The sequence below is a fragment of the Leucopleurus acutus genome (assembly GCF_964270905.1).
Source record: "Leucopleurus acutus genome assembly, chromosome: 5".
NCBI classification, from domain to species: domain Eukaryota; kingdom Metazoa; phylum Chordata; class Mammalia; order Artiodactyla; family Delphinidae; genus Leucopleurus; species Leucopleurus acutus.
In genome coordinates, this window is record NC_139147.1 from 55,485,423 (window position 1) to 55,499,428 (window position 14,006).

At 39.6% G+C, this 14,006-nt stretch overlaps 1 protein-coding gene across 1 annotated transcript in view; it reads right to left on the minus strand.

Annotated features, from left to right (window-relative positions):
- Window positions 1–14,006, minus strand: part of MYH15 (myosin heavy chain 15) — a gene marked incomplete at both ends in the record, with an annotated part of 180,194 nt that overhangs the window by 102,298 nt on the left and 63,890 nt on the right. Inside the window, 3 exon segments of the mRNA XM_082839245.1 lie at window positions 4,592–4,762; window positions 5,373–5,420; window positions 11,322–11,423. Of these exon segments, the coding sequence (XP_082695371.1) occupies window positions 4,592–4,762; window positions 5,373–5,420; window positions 11,322–11,423 (321 nt within the window).

Below are 14,006 nucleotides of genomic sequence, written 5' to 3' on the forward strand. Positions count from 1 at the left end.
CCAATGCTTAGGAAGTATAAAACCCCTAATAAATTTGAGGCCTTCTAGCAAATTAATTTCCAAATAGGTCAGGAAAAAAAGTAATTATGTTCTGTCCCGTAGCATCAATTGTCTTCTAGCACACAGTATATGGTCTAAGTCAGTTGCCCTGACTCTGAACATTAATGCTGTAACCTCTCCTTCTTCAAATCTTATCAATTCTGCCTTCCTCTCTTTTTACATCTGTTACTTTCTTATTATTTCCATGTCTGCTGTCCTGATTCAGGGCCTCTATTTCTCACCTGCTGTAATAGATTCTTAATTGCCCTAACCCTAGCTTTCCTCCCATCCCAGACCCCATACATAAACCCACCAGATTAAACCCAAGCATCTCTGACTGCCCCATTGCCCGATGTGGAAACTTCTCTGGCTCCCCATTGCCTAAAAAACTGTCAAAATTCATTAAGATCCCTTCACAGCCTGACCCTCCTTTTTTACTTCTAGATACTTCCGTCTGTATACTCCGAGCTCTAAGCAGATTTTGAAATGTGTCCATTGCTTTCCTGTCTCTAAGGCTTTGCTCTTGCCTGTCCCTTCACATGCTCACTATCTTCCTCTTCTCACCTGCTGAAATCATATCCATTTCTTCAGCCCCAGCTGAAAATTTAACCCCCTTCCCAGCAGGCCTTCCTAGATTCCTGCAGGCAGAGGTGACCTCTGCTCTTCTGAGCGCTGTGGGCCTTTGTCTGTGCCTTTACTGCATTTATCCTGACACATATTTCTACATTTATTAGACTTACAAATATCCTATTTGACTGCATACATCCTAAGGGCAAGGGCTATTTTTAACAAATGCTTAAGTTTTCCACAGCATTTCATTCAAAGTTTTATAAATAGTAATGTAGTATTAGGCCTAAAATTAAGGTCCAATATTTTGTGGGCTTTGACATCAGGGGAACACCAGGAAAGCCTCAAATGACCTGATCAGGGGTTCCCTTCCCCATGTACTACAGTGGGTTAGGTCATCCAGCCATGCAACATTCTTTATCATGGGAACAGGCACAGAACCTGCTTCTTCTTTTTTTTTTTTTAATTTTATTTATTTATTTATTTTTGGCTGCATTGGATCTTTGTTGCTGCACACGGGCTTTCTCTAGTTGCAGCGAGCGGGGGCTACTCTTCACTGTGGTGCACCGGCTTCTCATTGCAGTGGCTTCTCTTGTTGCAGAGCATGGGCTCTAGGCATGCAGGCTTCAGTAGTTGTGGCACACGGGCTCAGTAGTTGTGTCTCATGGGCTCTAGAGCGCAGGCTCAGTAGTTGTGGTGCACAGGCTTAGTTGCTCTGCGGGCATGTGGGATCTTCCCGAACCAGGGCTCCAACCCGTGTCCCCTGCATTGGCAGGTGGATTCTTAACCACTGCGCCAACAGGGAAGTCCCGAGCCTGCTTATTCTTGAGCAAGGGATTTCAGTTACCTGCAAGCCCATATTCAAAGAAGCCAATCACATCCTCCAGTGAGAATCAGTGTCACCTCACCCTATTATTACTACAAAGCCCGGCTCCCACAGCTTTCGCTTTTTCATTCTGCTCCCAAGTGTAACTTCCATGTGACCTCACATGGCAGGCAGTGTCCTCCTCCCCCAGGCTGTGAGTATATGTGACTTATAAGCTGCTGTCAATCTCATCTGTCCAGTGTCAGGGGTCATATGTTCAGCCATTCCCATAACCCTAGGATAGGAATCCCTCTCTCACCAGTGGAGTGAAGAGGAAGTGATCAAAACAAGTAGTTGCTAAATACATTTACTTGTTAAACTTTGGAAACTAGTAAAATTTTGGTCTAAGACATCTTTGCAATTATATCCTCAGTACCTTGAGTGCCAGGATGATGTCTCTGGTTTGTGTTTCTCACAACCCTTAGCAGAGTAGGCCCTGAGGTGACTAAAATCTAGGTCCTCAGCAAATTTCTGTTAAGGAATTGATTGATAGGCGAACACTAAGACATACAGGTTCAAGCTTTGGGACCTGGGCTGCTTTGCTGTGGGCAATAGTTAGGCAGAAAGTAAGAGTTGTGAGCCAAAAAACACAATGTTATATGTTTAAAGAAAATATTCATGTGCATACAAGGGATAACTAACTAGATATTAATGTGATTCACTTTATAATAAAAACACCAGAATTAGCATATCCAAAGAACTCTACTTGGGAGACAACAACAGTCATTGCCAGGATGGTACCAGGATTTAAATATTTTAGAAACTTCTATGGGATATCTGACACCTTTGACTATTGGCATGTGGAAACATCCTGTTGTCTGACCATGGATCATTGCATAGAAACAATCACAAGTTATTTGGGTCAAGTCAGACAAATAAGGTGAAAAATGTGACAAAGTTGGTAATACAGTTTGGACTCGAAAACAGTTAAGATGATCAGTATTAAAGTTAATTTTCTCTCAAAGATAGTAACAATCTAACAATTTATCCCAATCCCTGTCCCATGAGGGACTTTTTCCAAAAAGGCTGAATTGTTGGAAGAAGGATGTAGCCTCTCAAGGTGACTCACTGAAGGGGAAACAGTTTTTAAATATATAATTTTGGATGTATTTGTTTTAAAAAATAATAAAAATAATCTCTTTACCAATACCTAATGTAAAACCATAAATGTAATCAATGTTAATACTTTGATATGTAAATTATTGATGCTCAAGTTCTAAACAAACTAGAACATTTCAAGTAATCAGATAAGTGTGAGCTAATCCTGTAATATATCTGTTCACTGCATATGTATAGAAGATTACTGTATGTTTGAAGACCAAATTAACAAAGTTGGTATGAAAATACTTTTTTTTAGTTTGATATAAACTTTTCTGTACATGTAAAAACACAAAACTTACATGTATGAAAATCTCTCTTTTCCTGATATACACACACACAGATGCATTCTATAAGACATATTACATGTACTGATGTATTTTAGTTCCTTTGAAAACTTCCCATGATGCGTTCTGTTTCAAGGAGTGAGTTTGATCATTAATATTTCCTACAAATTTCCTTCACGTACCTGAGCAAACACAATGATCTTTTCAAAATATAGAATCGTTTCAAGAAACATTTTGGTATTCTGCATTTGCCTGACCTGAACACCTTTGAAATCATTCACAGGAAACCAAAGACTTATCTTTTCCTTCTATCATCTGCTCAGTTTTGTTTCTTTTTTCTCATTTTATCATATCAGTAGAAAGTACAACAGGAAATTACATCTAGGTTGCTAGTGTCTTATTTAGAATAACCTTGTCATAAATAAGATAACAGGCTTCAGATCAACTACAAATCAGTAGCATTCACAGGGCTATTAGGATCTGAATAATGTCTGCATCCCACCTTCCTGCCTGAACACAGTATCTTGTCATAATCAGAGTAAGTAGATATTATAGGTGACAATTGCCCAAAGTTAAATCTGCCCCTAGAAGGGGCTCCAGTTCTATTGTTTCATTTCTAATTAGGAAACTATAGCTTTAATAATGCCACCAAATATTTACCAGATCATGGTTAGGTCATTATTATCATTATTTTTAATCAGCTCACAAGCTGGTTCATTATCATTATTTTTTTAATCAGCCTGTCCTCCCCCCAGGAAGTTCACTGGTTATAAAACAAGAAAAATCAATGTGATGTCCACTCCTGTTAGGAATAATGGCTACTATCAAGGAAGATTTAGTTTCATCTAAGTCTAACATATAAAATGGGTGGGACAGTGATTGATACAATCTGGACCCCACAAAGGACAGTGAAAGGTCAGTCACCCTTGCCGCTTCCTGACAGGGTTGCTGAGAATCAGATGTGACAGCATAGCATAGCTTCCTAGACCTGTGTCCAGAATTCACTGCAATCCATGGCTATAGCAAGACACAAGGGCATGTAGCTGTTCACACCCCACCATGGTTGCTCCCTTGGACAAAGCCACAGGAAAAACCATACTGAATTTCCCCAGAAAATCTGGTTTATCTTTTCCAGAACACATGGAAATAGTTCAAAGTAGAGGAACATCATCGAATTCAGAAACCATACACTGCAGCTAATTTATTAATAAGCCATGAAGTATTGTCATAAATTACTTAAACTAACTGGTACTTGTCCAATTAAATGAACAAACTACATCCTTCAAGGTAGAGGCCTTGAGGATTTATGGCAATGGTTTGTTTGCATGCTAATTTGCCAAATTTCGTTAAGCTGCTCTGGATCTACTCATGTACCTCATGTTAATCAGCCAGGCCCTACAGGGTTCATCTTTTCAGCTCTGTGTTTTTCCAGTCAAGAACAGGACCCTTTTTCATCTCAACAAGCTTCCTCACCTATTAACAGTGGAGGTCATGCGTAAGCAGCAAATGTGTAGCGACAGTGTGAGTTAGAGATGATGGAGTAGGTAACTGACGTGAGAGTTTAGTTACGATGCCACGGTGCTGCACAAAAAAGAACATTAAGAGAAAATGTGCAGCGCTCTCCTGCCCTATTTCCCATCCTCTTCACAGAGCCTGGGTCCTGACATGGATCAACATGGCAGGCAGGGACAAGTCTCCTTAAACGAAGATGGATGAGGAGAAAAACACGCATCACCTTCTCAATGAGATCTTTGCAGGCTTGCAAGTCCAGGACAAACTCAATGGACACCCAGTCAATGCCTTCTCTCCTCTTTTCCTCTTGCTTCAAAACCAGCATGTGCTGACTGAAGAACTGTTGTAAATTTTCAAAGGTAAAATTAATGCAAATTTCTTCAAGGCTGTTATACTTCAAGGCTGTGATTAGGTAGGAAGAAGAGATAAAAATAAAATTGAGAAAATGGTTATTATTGAAGGTGATGGTTAATTAACTTGATTGTGGTGATTATTTCACAGTGTATATGTGCACCAAATCATTAAGTTGTGCTACTTAAATATATACATTTTTTAGTTGTCAAATATAACTCAATAAAAAAATGAAATAAAATTGAGGTCCACTTGCAAAAATGTAAAGAGAAAACCATAACCACTATCATATGTTGGCAAATAGACCCAATAAGTAAAAATAGCACAATTAAATTCTTACCTCCTTCATCTATACCTGCAAACTAAAGATTATGACAGTCAAATAACACTTAATGATACTACAATTCAAAATCATGAAAGATGTCTTTATTTACCTCTATTTAAGGCTGAATTAATTTCTTAGCACTATTAATTATAATAATAGTTATTGTTATTTGTTACTATTAATAATAGCTTTTTCCAACCAAAGTAACTCTTCAGGTTTGCACAGAATGAATCTCACCATGCTTTGACTAAATTTTCTGAAATTCAATTCACATAGTCTAATCTCCTTGTAAATATACATTGACTTCATTCTTACTAAATATACTTACATTAAGCATCTCAAAACCAACGATGTCAAGAATGCCAATGAAGATTAGCTTCAAGACGGCGAACAAGTAAGACATGGAGATCACCTTCCTCCCCACAAATACATCAGAAATACATCTACACGTGGAACAACTCCTACAGAACACCTACTGAACGCTGGCAGAAGACCTCAGACCTCCCAAAAGGCAAGAAACTCCCCACGTATCTGGGTAGGGCAAAAGAAAAAAGGGAAAACAGAGACAAAAGAATAGGGACGGGACCTGCACCAGTGGGAGGGAACTGTGAAGGAGGAAAGGTTTCCACACACTAAGAAGCCCCTTCACTGGTGGGGACATGGGGTGGCGGGGGTGAAGCTTCAGAGCCACGGAGGAGAGCGCAGCAACAGGGGTGCGGAGGGCAAAGCGGAGAGATTCCTGCACAGAGGATCGGTGCCAACCAGCACTCACCAGCCCAAGAGGCTTGTCTGCTCACCCGCCGGGGCGGGCAGGGGCTGCGAGCTGAGGCTCGGGCTTCGGTAGGAGCACCGGGATAGGACTGGGGTTGGCTGCGTGAACACAGCCTGAAGGGGGCTAGTGCGCCACAGCTAGCCAGGAGGGAGTCCGGGAAAGTCTGGAGGTGCCGAAGAGGCAAGAGACTTTTTCTTCCCTCCTTGTTTCCTGGTGCGCAAAGAGAGGGGATTCAGAGCACCTCCTAAACGAGCTCCAGAGACGGGTGCGAGCCGCGGCTATCAGCACGGACCCCAGAGACGGGAGCCTGTGCAGCCTGCCACTGCCAGAGTTCCGTGATCCAGGGACAACTTCCCCGGGAGAACGCACGGGGAACCTCAGGCTTGTGCAAACGTCACGCCGGCCTCTGCCGCCGCAGGCTCGCCCCGCACTCCGTGCCCCTCCCTCCCCCTGCCCTGAATGAGCCAGAGCCCCCGCATCAGCGGCTCCTTTAACCCCGTCCTGTCTGAGCGAAGAACAGACGCCTTCAGCGACCTACCACAGAGGTGGGTCCAAATCCAAAGCTGAACCCCGGGAGCTGTGTGAACAAAGAAGAGGGAAATTTCTCCCAGCAGCCTCAGGAGCAGCAGATTAAATCTCCACAATCAACTTGATGCACCCTGCATCTGTGGAATACCTGAATAGACAACGAATCAACCCAGGAGGTGGACTTTGGGAGCAACGATATATATATATATTTTTCCCTTTTTCTCTTTTTGTGAGTGTGTATGTGTATGCTTCTGTGTGTGATTTTGTCTGTATAGCTTTGCTTTTACCATGTGTCCTAGGGTTCTGTCCATCAAATTTTTCTTTTTTTTTTTTAGTATAGTTTTTAGCGCTTGTTATTGGTGGATTTGTTTTTTGCTTTGGTTGCTCTCTTCTTTCTTTCTTCTTTTTTATTACTTTTTAAATTTTTTTATATTTAATAATTATTTTTTATTTTAATAACTTTGTTTTATTTTTCTCATTCTTTCCTTCTGTTTTCTCCCTTTTATTCTGAGCTGTGTGGATGACAGCATCTTGGTGCTCTGGCTAGGTGTCAGATTTGTGCCTCTGAGGTGGGAGAGTCAAGTTCAGGACATTCGTCCACCAGAGACCTCCCAGCTCCACGTAATATCAAATGGCAAAAATCTCCCACAGATCTCATTTTCAACATCAAGACCCAGCTCCACTCAATGAACAGCAAGCTACAGTGCTGGACATCCTATGAAAAACAATTAGCAAGACAGGAACACAAGCCACCCATTAGCAGAGAGCCTCCCTAAAATAATATTAAGGTCACAGACACCCCAAAACACACCACCAGATGCAGACCTGCCAACCAGAAAGACAAGATCCAGTCTCATCTACCAGAGCAGAGGCACTAGACCCCTCCACCAGGAAGCCTACATAATCCACTGAACCAACCTTAGCCACTGGGGGCAGACACCAAAAACAATGGGAACTACAAACCTTCAGCCTGCGAAAAGTAGACCCCAAACACAGTAAGTGAAGCAAAGTGTGAATACAAAGAAACACAAAGCAGATGAAGGAGCTAGGTAAAAACCCACCAGACCGAACAAATGAAGAGGAAATAGGCAGTCTACCTGAAAAAGAATTCAGAGTAATGATAGTGGAGATAATCCAAAATCTTGGAAATAGAATGGAGAAAATACAAGAAACTTTTAACAAGGACCTAGAAGAACGAAAGAGCAAACAAACAATGATGAACAACACAATAAATGAAATTAAAACTTCTCTAGAAGGAATCAGTAGCAGAAAAACTGAGGCAGAAGAATGGATAAGTGACCTGGAAGACAAAATAGTGGAAATAACTGCTGCAGAGCAGAATGAAGAAAAAACAATGAAGATAATAGAGGACAGTCTCACAGACCTCTGGGACAACATAAAATGCACCAGTATTCGAATTATAGGGGTCCCAGAAGAAGAAGAGAAAAAGAAAGGGACTGAGAAAATATTTGAAGAGATTATAGTTGAAAGCTTCCTTAACATGGGAAAGGAAATAATTAATCAAGTCCAGGAAGCACAGAATGTCCCATACAGGATAAAACCAAGGAGAAACAAGCCAAGACACATATTAATCAAACTATCAAAAATTAAATACAAAGAAAAAATATTAAAAGCAGGAAGGGACAAACAACAAATACCATACAAGGAATCCCCATAAGGTTAACAGCTGATCTTAGAGCAGAAACTCTGCAGGCCAGAAGGCAGGGGCAGGACATATTTAAAATGATGAAAGGGAAAAAAACTACAACCAAGATTACTCTACCCAGCAATGATCTCATTCAGATTTGACAGAGAAATTAAAACCTTTACAGACAAGCAAAAGCTAAGAGAATTCAGCACCACCAAAGCAGCTTTACAACAAATTCTAAAAGAACTTCTCTAGGCAGGAAACACAAGAGAAGGAAAAGACTACAATAACAAACTCAAAACAATTAAGAAAATGGTAATAGGAACATACATATCAATAATTACCTTAAATGTAAATGGATTAAATGCTCCTACCAAAAGACATAGACTGGCTGAATGGATACAAAAACAAGGCCCATACATAGGCTGTCTACACGAGACCCATGTCAGACCTAGGGACACATACAAACTAAAAGTGAGGGGATGGAAAAAGATATTCCATGCAAATGGAAATCAAAAGAAAGCTGGAGTAGCAATTCTCATATCAGACAAAATAGACTTTAACACAAAGACTATTACAAGAGACAAAGAAGAGCACTAAATAATGATCAAGGGACCAATTGGAGAAGAAGATATAACAATTGTAAATATTTATGAACCCAAAAAAGGAGCACCACAATATATAAGGCAAATGCTAACAGCCAAAAAAGGGGAAACTGACAGTAACACAATAATAATAGGGGACTTTACACCCCACTTTCACCAATGGACAGATCATCCAAAATGAAAATAAATAAGGAAACACAAGCTTTAAATGACACATTAGACTACATGGACTTAACTGATATTTATAGGACATTCCATCCAAAAACAACAGAATACACTTTCTTCTCAAGTGCTCATGGAACATTCTCCAGGATAGATCATATCTTGGGTCAGAAATCAAGCCCTGGTAAATTTAAGAAAATTGAAATCATATCAAGTATCTTTTCTGACCACAACACTATGAAACCAGATATCAATTACAGGAAAAAATCTGTAAAAAATACAAACACATGGAGGCTAAACAATATACTACTTAATAACCAAGAGATCACTGAAGAAATCAAAGAGGAAATAGAAAAATACCTATAAACAAATGACAATGAAACCACAACAATCCAAAACCTGTGGGATGCAGCAAAGGCAGTTCTAAGAGGGAAGTTTATGGCAATAGAGTCCTACCTTAAGAAACAGGAGGAATCTCAAATAAACAACCTAAACTTACACCTAAAGCAACCAGAGAAAGAGGAACCAAAAAACCCCAAAGTTGGCAGAAGGAAGGAAGTCATAAAGATCAGATCAGAAATAACTGAAAGAGAAACGATGGAAACAATGGCAAAGATCAGTAAAACTAAAAGCTGGTTTTTTGTGAAGATAATATTGATAAACCGTTGGTCAGATTCCTCAAGAAAAAAAGGGAGAAGGCTCAAATCACCAGAATTAGAAATAAAAAAGAGAAGTAACAACTGACACTGCAGAAATACAAAGGATCATGAGACATTACTACAAGCAACTCTATGCCAAAAAAATGGACGACCTAAAAGAAATGGACAAATCCTTAGAAAAGCACAACCTTCTGAGACTGAACAAGGAAGAAATAGAAACTATAAACACACCAATCACAAGGACTGAAATTGAGACTGTGATTAAAAATCTTCCAACAGATAAAAACCCAGGACCAGATGGCTTCACAGGCAAATTCTACCAAACATTTAGAGAAGAGCTAACACCTATCCTTCTCAAACTCTTCCAAAATATAGCAGAGGGAGGAACAAACCCCAAACTCATTCTACAAGGCCACCATCACCCTGATAACAAAACCAGACAAAGATGTCACAAACAAGAAAACTACAGACCAATATCACTGATGAACACAGATGCAAAAATCCTCAACAAAATACTAGCAAACAGAATCCAACAGCACATTAAAAGGATCATACACCACGATCAAGTGTGGTTTATCCCAGGAATGCAAGGATTCTTCAATATATGCAAACCAATCAGTGTGATAAACCACATTAAAAATTGAAGAATAAAAACCATATGATCATCTCAATAGATGCAGAAAAAGCCTTCAACAAACTTCAACACCCATTTATGATAAAAATCCTCCAGAAAGTAGGCAAAGAGGGAACTTGACTTAGCTCAACATAATAAATGCCATATGTGACAAACCCACAGCCAACATTATTCTCAATGGTGAAAAACTGAAACCATTTCCTCTAAGATCAGCAACAAGACAAGGTTGTCCATTCTCACCACTATTATTCAACATTGTTTTGGAAGTTTTAGCCACAGCAATCAGAGAAGAAAAAGAAACAAAAGGAATCTAAATCAGAAAAGAAGAAGTAAAGCTGTCACTGTTTGCAGATGACATGACACTATAAATACAGAATCCTAAAGATGCTACCACAAAACTACTAGAGCTAATAAATGAATTTGGTAAAGTAGCAGGATATAAAATTAATGCACAAAAGTCTCTTGCATTCCTATATATTAATGATGAAAAATCTGAAAGAGAAATTAAGGAAACACTCCCATTTACCACTGCAACAAAAAGAATAAAGTACCTAGGAATAAACCTGCCTAAGGAGACAATGCCTCCTTAGGCATTACAATAGGCATGACATGGAAGCAACCTAAGTGTCTATCAACAGATGAATAGATAAAGAAGATGTGAACATATATGCAATGGAATATTACTCAGCCATAAAAAGAAATGAAATTGAGTTATTTGTAGTGAAGTGGGTGGACCTAGAGTCTGTCATACAGAGTGAATTAAGTCAGAAAGAGAAAAACGTATATATATATATATATATATATATATATATATATATATTCCATATATATACGGAATATATTAAAAAAAATGATCATGAAGAACCTAGGGGCAGGATGGAAATAAAGATGCAGACCTACTAGAGAATGGACTTGAGGACATGGGGAGGGGAAGGGTAAGCTGGGACAAAGTGAGAGAGTGGCATGGACATATATACACTACCAAATGTAAAACCAACAGCTAGTGGGAAGCAGCCACATAGGACAGGGAGATCAGCTCAGTGCTTTGTGACCACCTAGAGGGGTGGGATAGAGAGGGTGGGAGGGAGACGTAAGAGGGAGGAGATGTGGGAATATATGTATATGTATAGCTGATTCACTTTGTTATAAAGCAGAAACTAACACACCATTTTAAAGCAATTATACTCCAATAAAGATGTTAAAAATAGAAAAGAAAAGAAAAGAAAAGAAAAACAGGTTTAAAAAAAAGAGAATGCCAGTGAAAAAGTGCCTTGACAGCTTGGTATCCAGGGCCCTGTTGATACGTGCCACCAGCCACTTAAACATCCTCTCATAAATTGACTTAGATAAGGCACCAACGTCATAGGTCACCTGGAAATCACATTGAAAGTATTTCTTCATCTGAGAGCAGTGCTCATTTTGATCCTGGGCATTCTCTATCAGCAACCACTTTCTAGTAAAACCAGCATATTTATCCACATTCTGTGGTTCTAGCTTTATGCTGAATATAAGAGGAAAGGAAGAAAGAAGCAAGGAAGGGAGGAAAACAAGAAGGGAGGGAGAGAGGTGAAAAGTGGAAGAGAGGTTGGGAACAGAGTTGAGCTAGCCTGGGGTCTCCCTACCCAACACTCCTGTAAGAGATTCATGTTCCTATCACTAAAGGACCAAATATCCTGGAGTAGTGTGGCAACATGGTCTAAAGCCTTGCTGTTCAAAGTGTGGTCCTAAGACCTACAGCATCAGCATCACCTGAGATTGTTAACGATGCCAACACTTGGCATCTCATCCCAGACCTAAGTTTTTTATTTTTCTTTTTATTTATTTCTTTCACACCTTTATGGAGTATAATTGCTTTACAATAGTGTGTTAGTTTCTACTTTATAACAAAGTGAATCAGCTATACCTATACATATATCCCCAATTCTCCTCCCTCTTGCATCTCCCTCCCACCCTCCCTATCCCATCCCTCTAGGAGGTTACAAAGCACCGAGCTGACCTCCCTGTGCTATGCAGCTGCTTCCTATCTATTTTACATTTGGTAGTATATGTAAGTCCAAGCCACTCTCACTTCGTCCCAACTTACCCTTCCCCCTCCCTGTGTCCTCAAGTCCATTCTCTACATCTGCGTCTTTATTTTTGTCCTGCCCCTAGGGTCTTCAGAACAATTTTTTTTTTTTTAGATTCCATATATATGTTTGTTTTTCTCTTTCTGACTTAATTCACTCTGTATGACAGACTCTACATCCATCCACCTCACTACAAATAACTCAATTTCGTTTCTTTTTATGGCTGAGTAATATTCCATTGTATATATGTGTCACATCTTCTTTTTTTAAACATCTTTATTGGGGTATAATTGCTTTACAATGATGTGTTAGTTTCTGCTTTATAACAAAGTGAATCAGTCATACATAAACATATGTTCCCATATGTCTTCCCTCTTGCGTCTCCCTCCCTCCCACCCTCCCTATCCCACCCCTCCAGGCTGTCACAAAGCACCGAGCCAATATCCCTGTGCCATGCGGCTGCTTCCCACTAGCTATCTACCTTACTACGTTTGTTAGTGTGTACATGTCCATGACTCTCCCTCGCCCTGTCACAGCTCACCCTTCCCCCTCCCCATAACCTCAAGTCCCTTCTCTAGGAGGTCTGCGTCTTTATTCCTGCCCTACCCCTAGGTTCTTCATGACATTTTTTTTCCTTAAATTCCATATATATGTGTTAGCATACGGTATTTGTCTTTTTCTTTCTGACTTACTTCACTCTGTATGACAGACTCTAGGTCTATCCACCTCATTACAAATAGCTCAATTTCATTTCCTTTTATGGCTGAGTAATATTCCATTGTATATATGTGCCACATCTTCTTTATCCATTCATCCAATGATGGACACTTAGGTTGTTTCCAACTCCGGGCTATTGCAAATAGAGCTGCAATGAACATTTTGGTACATGACTCTTTTTGAATTATGCTTTTCTCAGGGTATATGCCCAGTAGTAGGATTGCTGGGTCGTATGGTTGTTCTATTTGTAGTTTTTAAAGGAACCTCCATACTGTTCTCCATAGTGGCTGTATCAATTTACATTCCCACCAGCAGTGCAAGAGGGTTCCCTTTTCTCCACACCCTATCCAGCATTTATTGTTTGCAGATATTTTGATGATGGCCATTCTGACTGGTGTAAGGTGATATCCCATTGCAGTTTTGATTTGCCTTTCTCTAATGATTAGTGATGTTGAGCATACTTTCATGTGTTTGTTGGCAATCTGTATATCTTCTTTGGAGAAATGTCTATTTAGGTCTTCTGCCCATTTTTGGATTGGGTTGTTTGTTTTTTGATATTGAGCCACATGAGCTGCTTGTATATTTTGGAGATTAGTCCTTTGTCAGTTGCTTCATTTCTAAATATTTTCTCTCATTCTGATGGTTGTCTTTTTGTCTTGTTTGTGGTTTCCTTTGCTGTGCAAAAGCTTTTAAGTTTCATTAGGTCCCATTTGTTTATTTTTGTTTTTATTTTCATTTCTCTAGGAGGTGAGTCAAAAAGGATCTTGCTGTGATTTATGTCATAGAGTGTTCTGCCTATGTTTTTCTCTAAAAGTTTTATAGTGTCTGGCCTTAAATTTAGGTCTTTAATCAATTTTGAGTTTATTTTTGTGTATGGTGTTAGGGAGTGTTCTAATTTCATTCTTTTACATGTAGCTGTCCAGTTTTCCCAGCACCATTTACTGAAGAGGCTCTCTTTTCTCTATTGTATATTCTTGCCTCCTTTATCAAAAATAAGGTGACCATATATGCTTGGGTTTATCTCTGCACTTTCCATTCTGTTCCATTGATCTATATTTGTGTTTTTGTGCCAGTACCATATTGTCCTGATTACTATAGCTTTGTATTATAGTCTGAAGTCAGGGAGCCTGATTCCTCCAGGTCTGTTTTTCTTTCTCAAGATTGCTTTGGC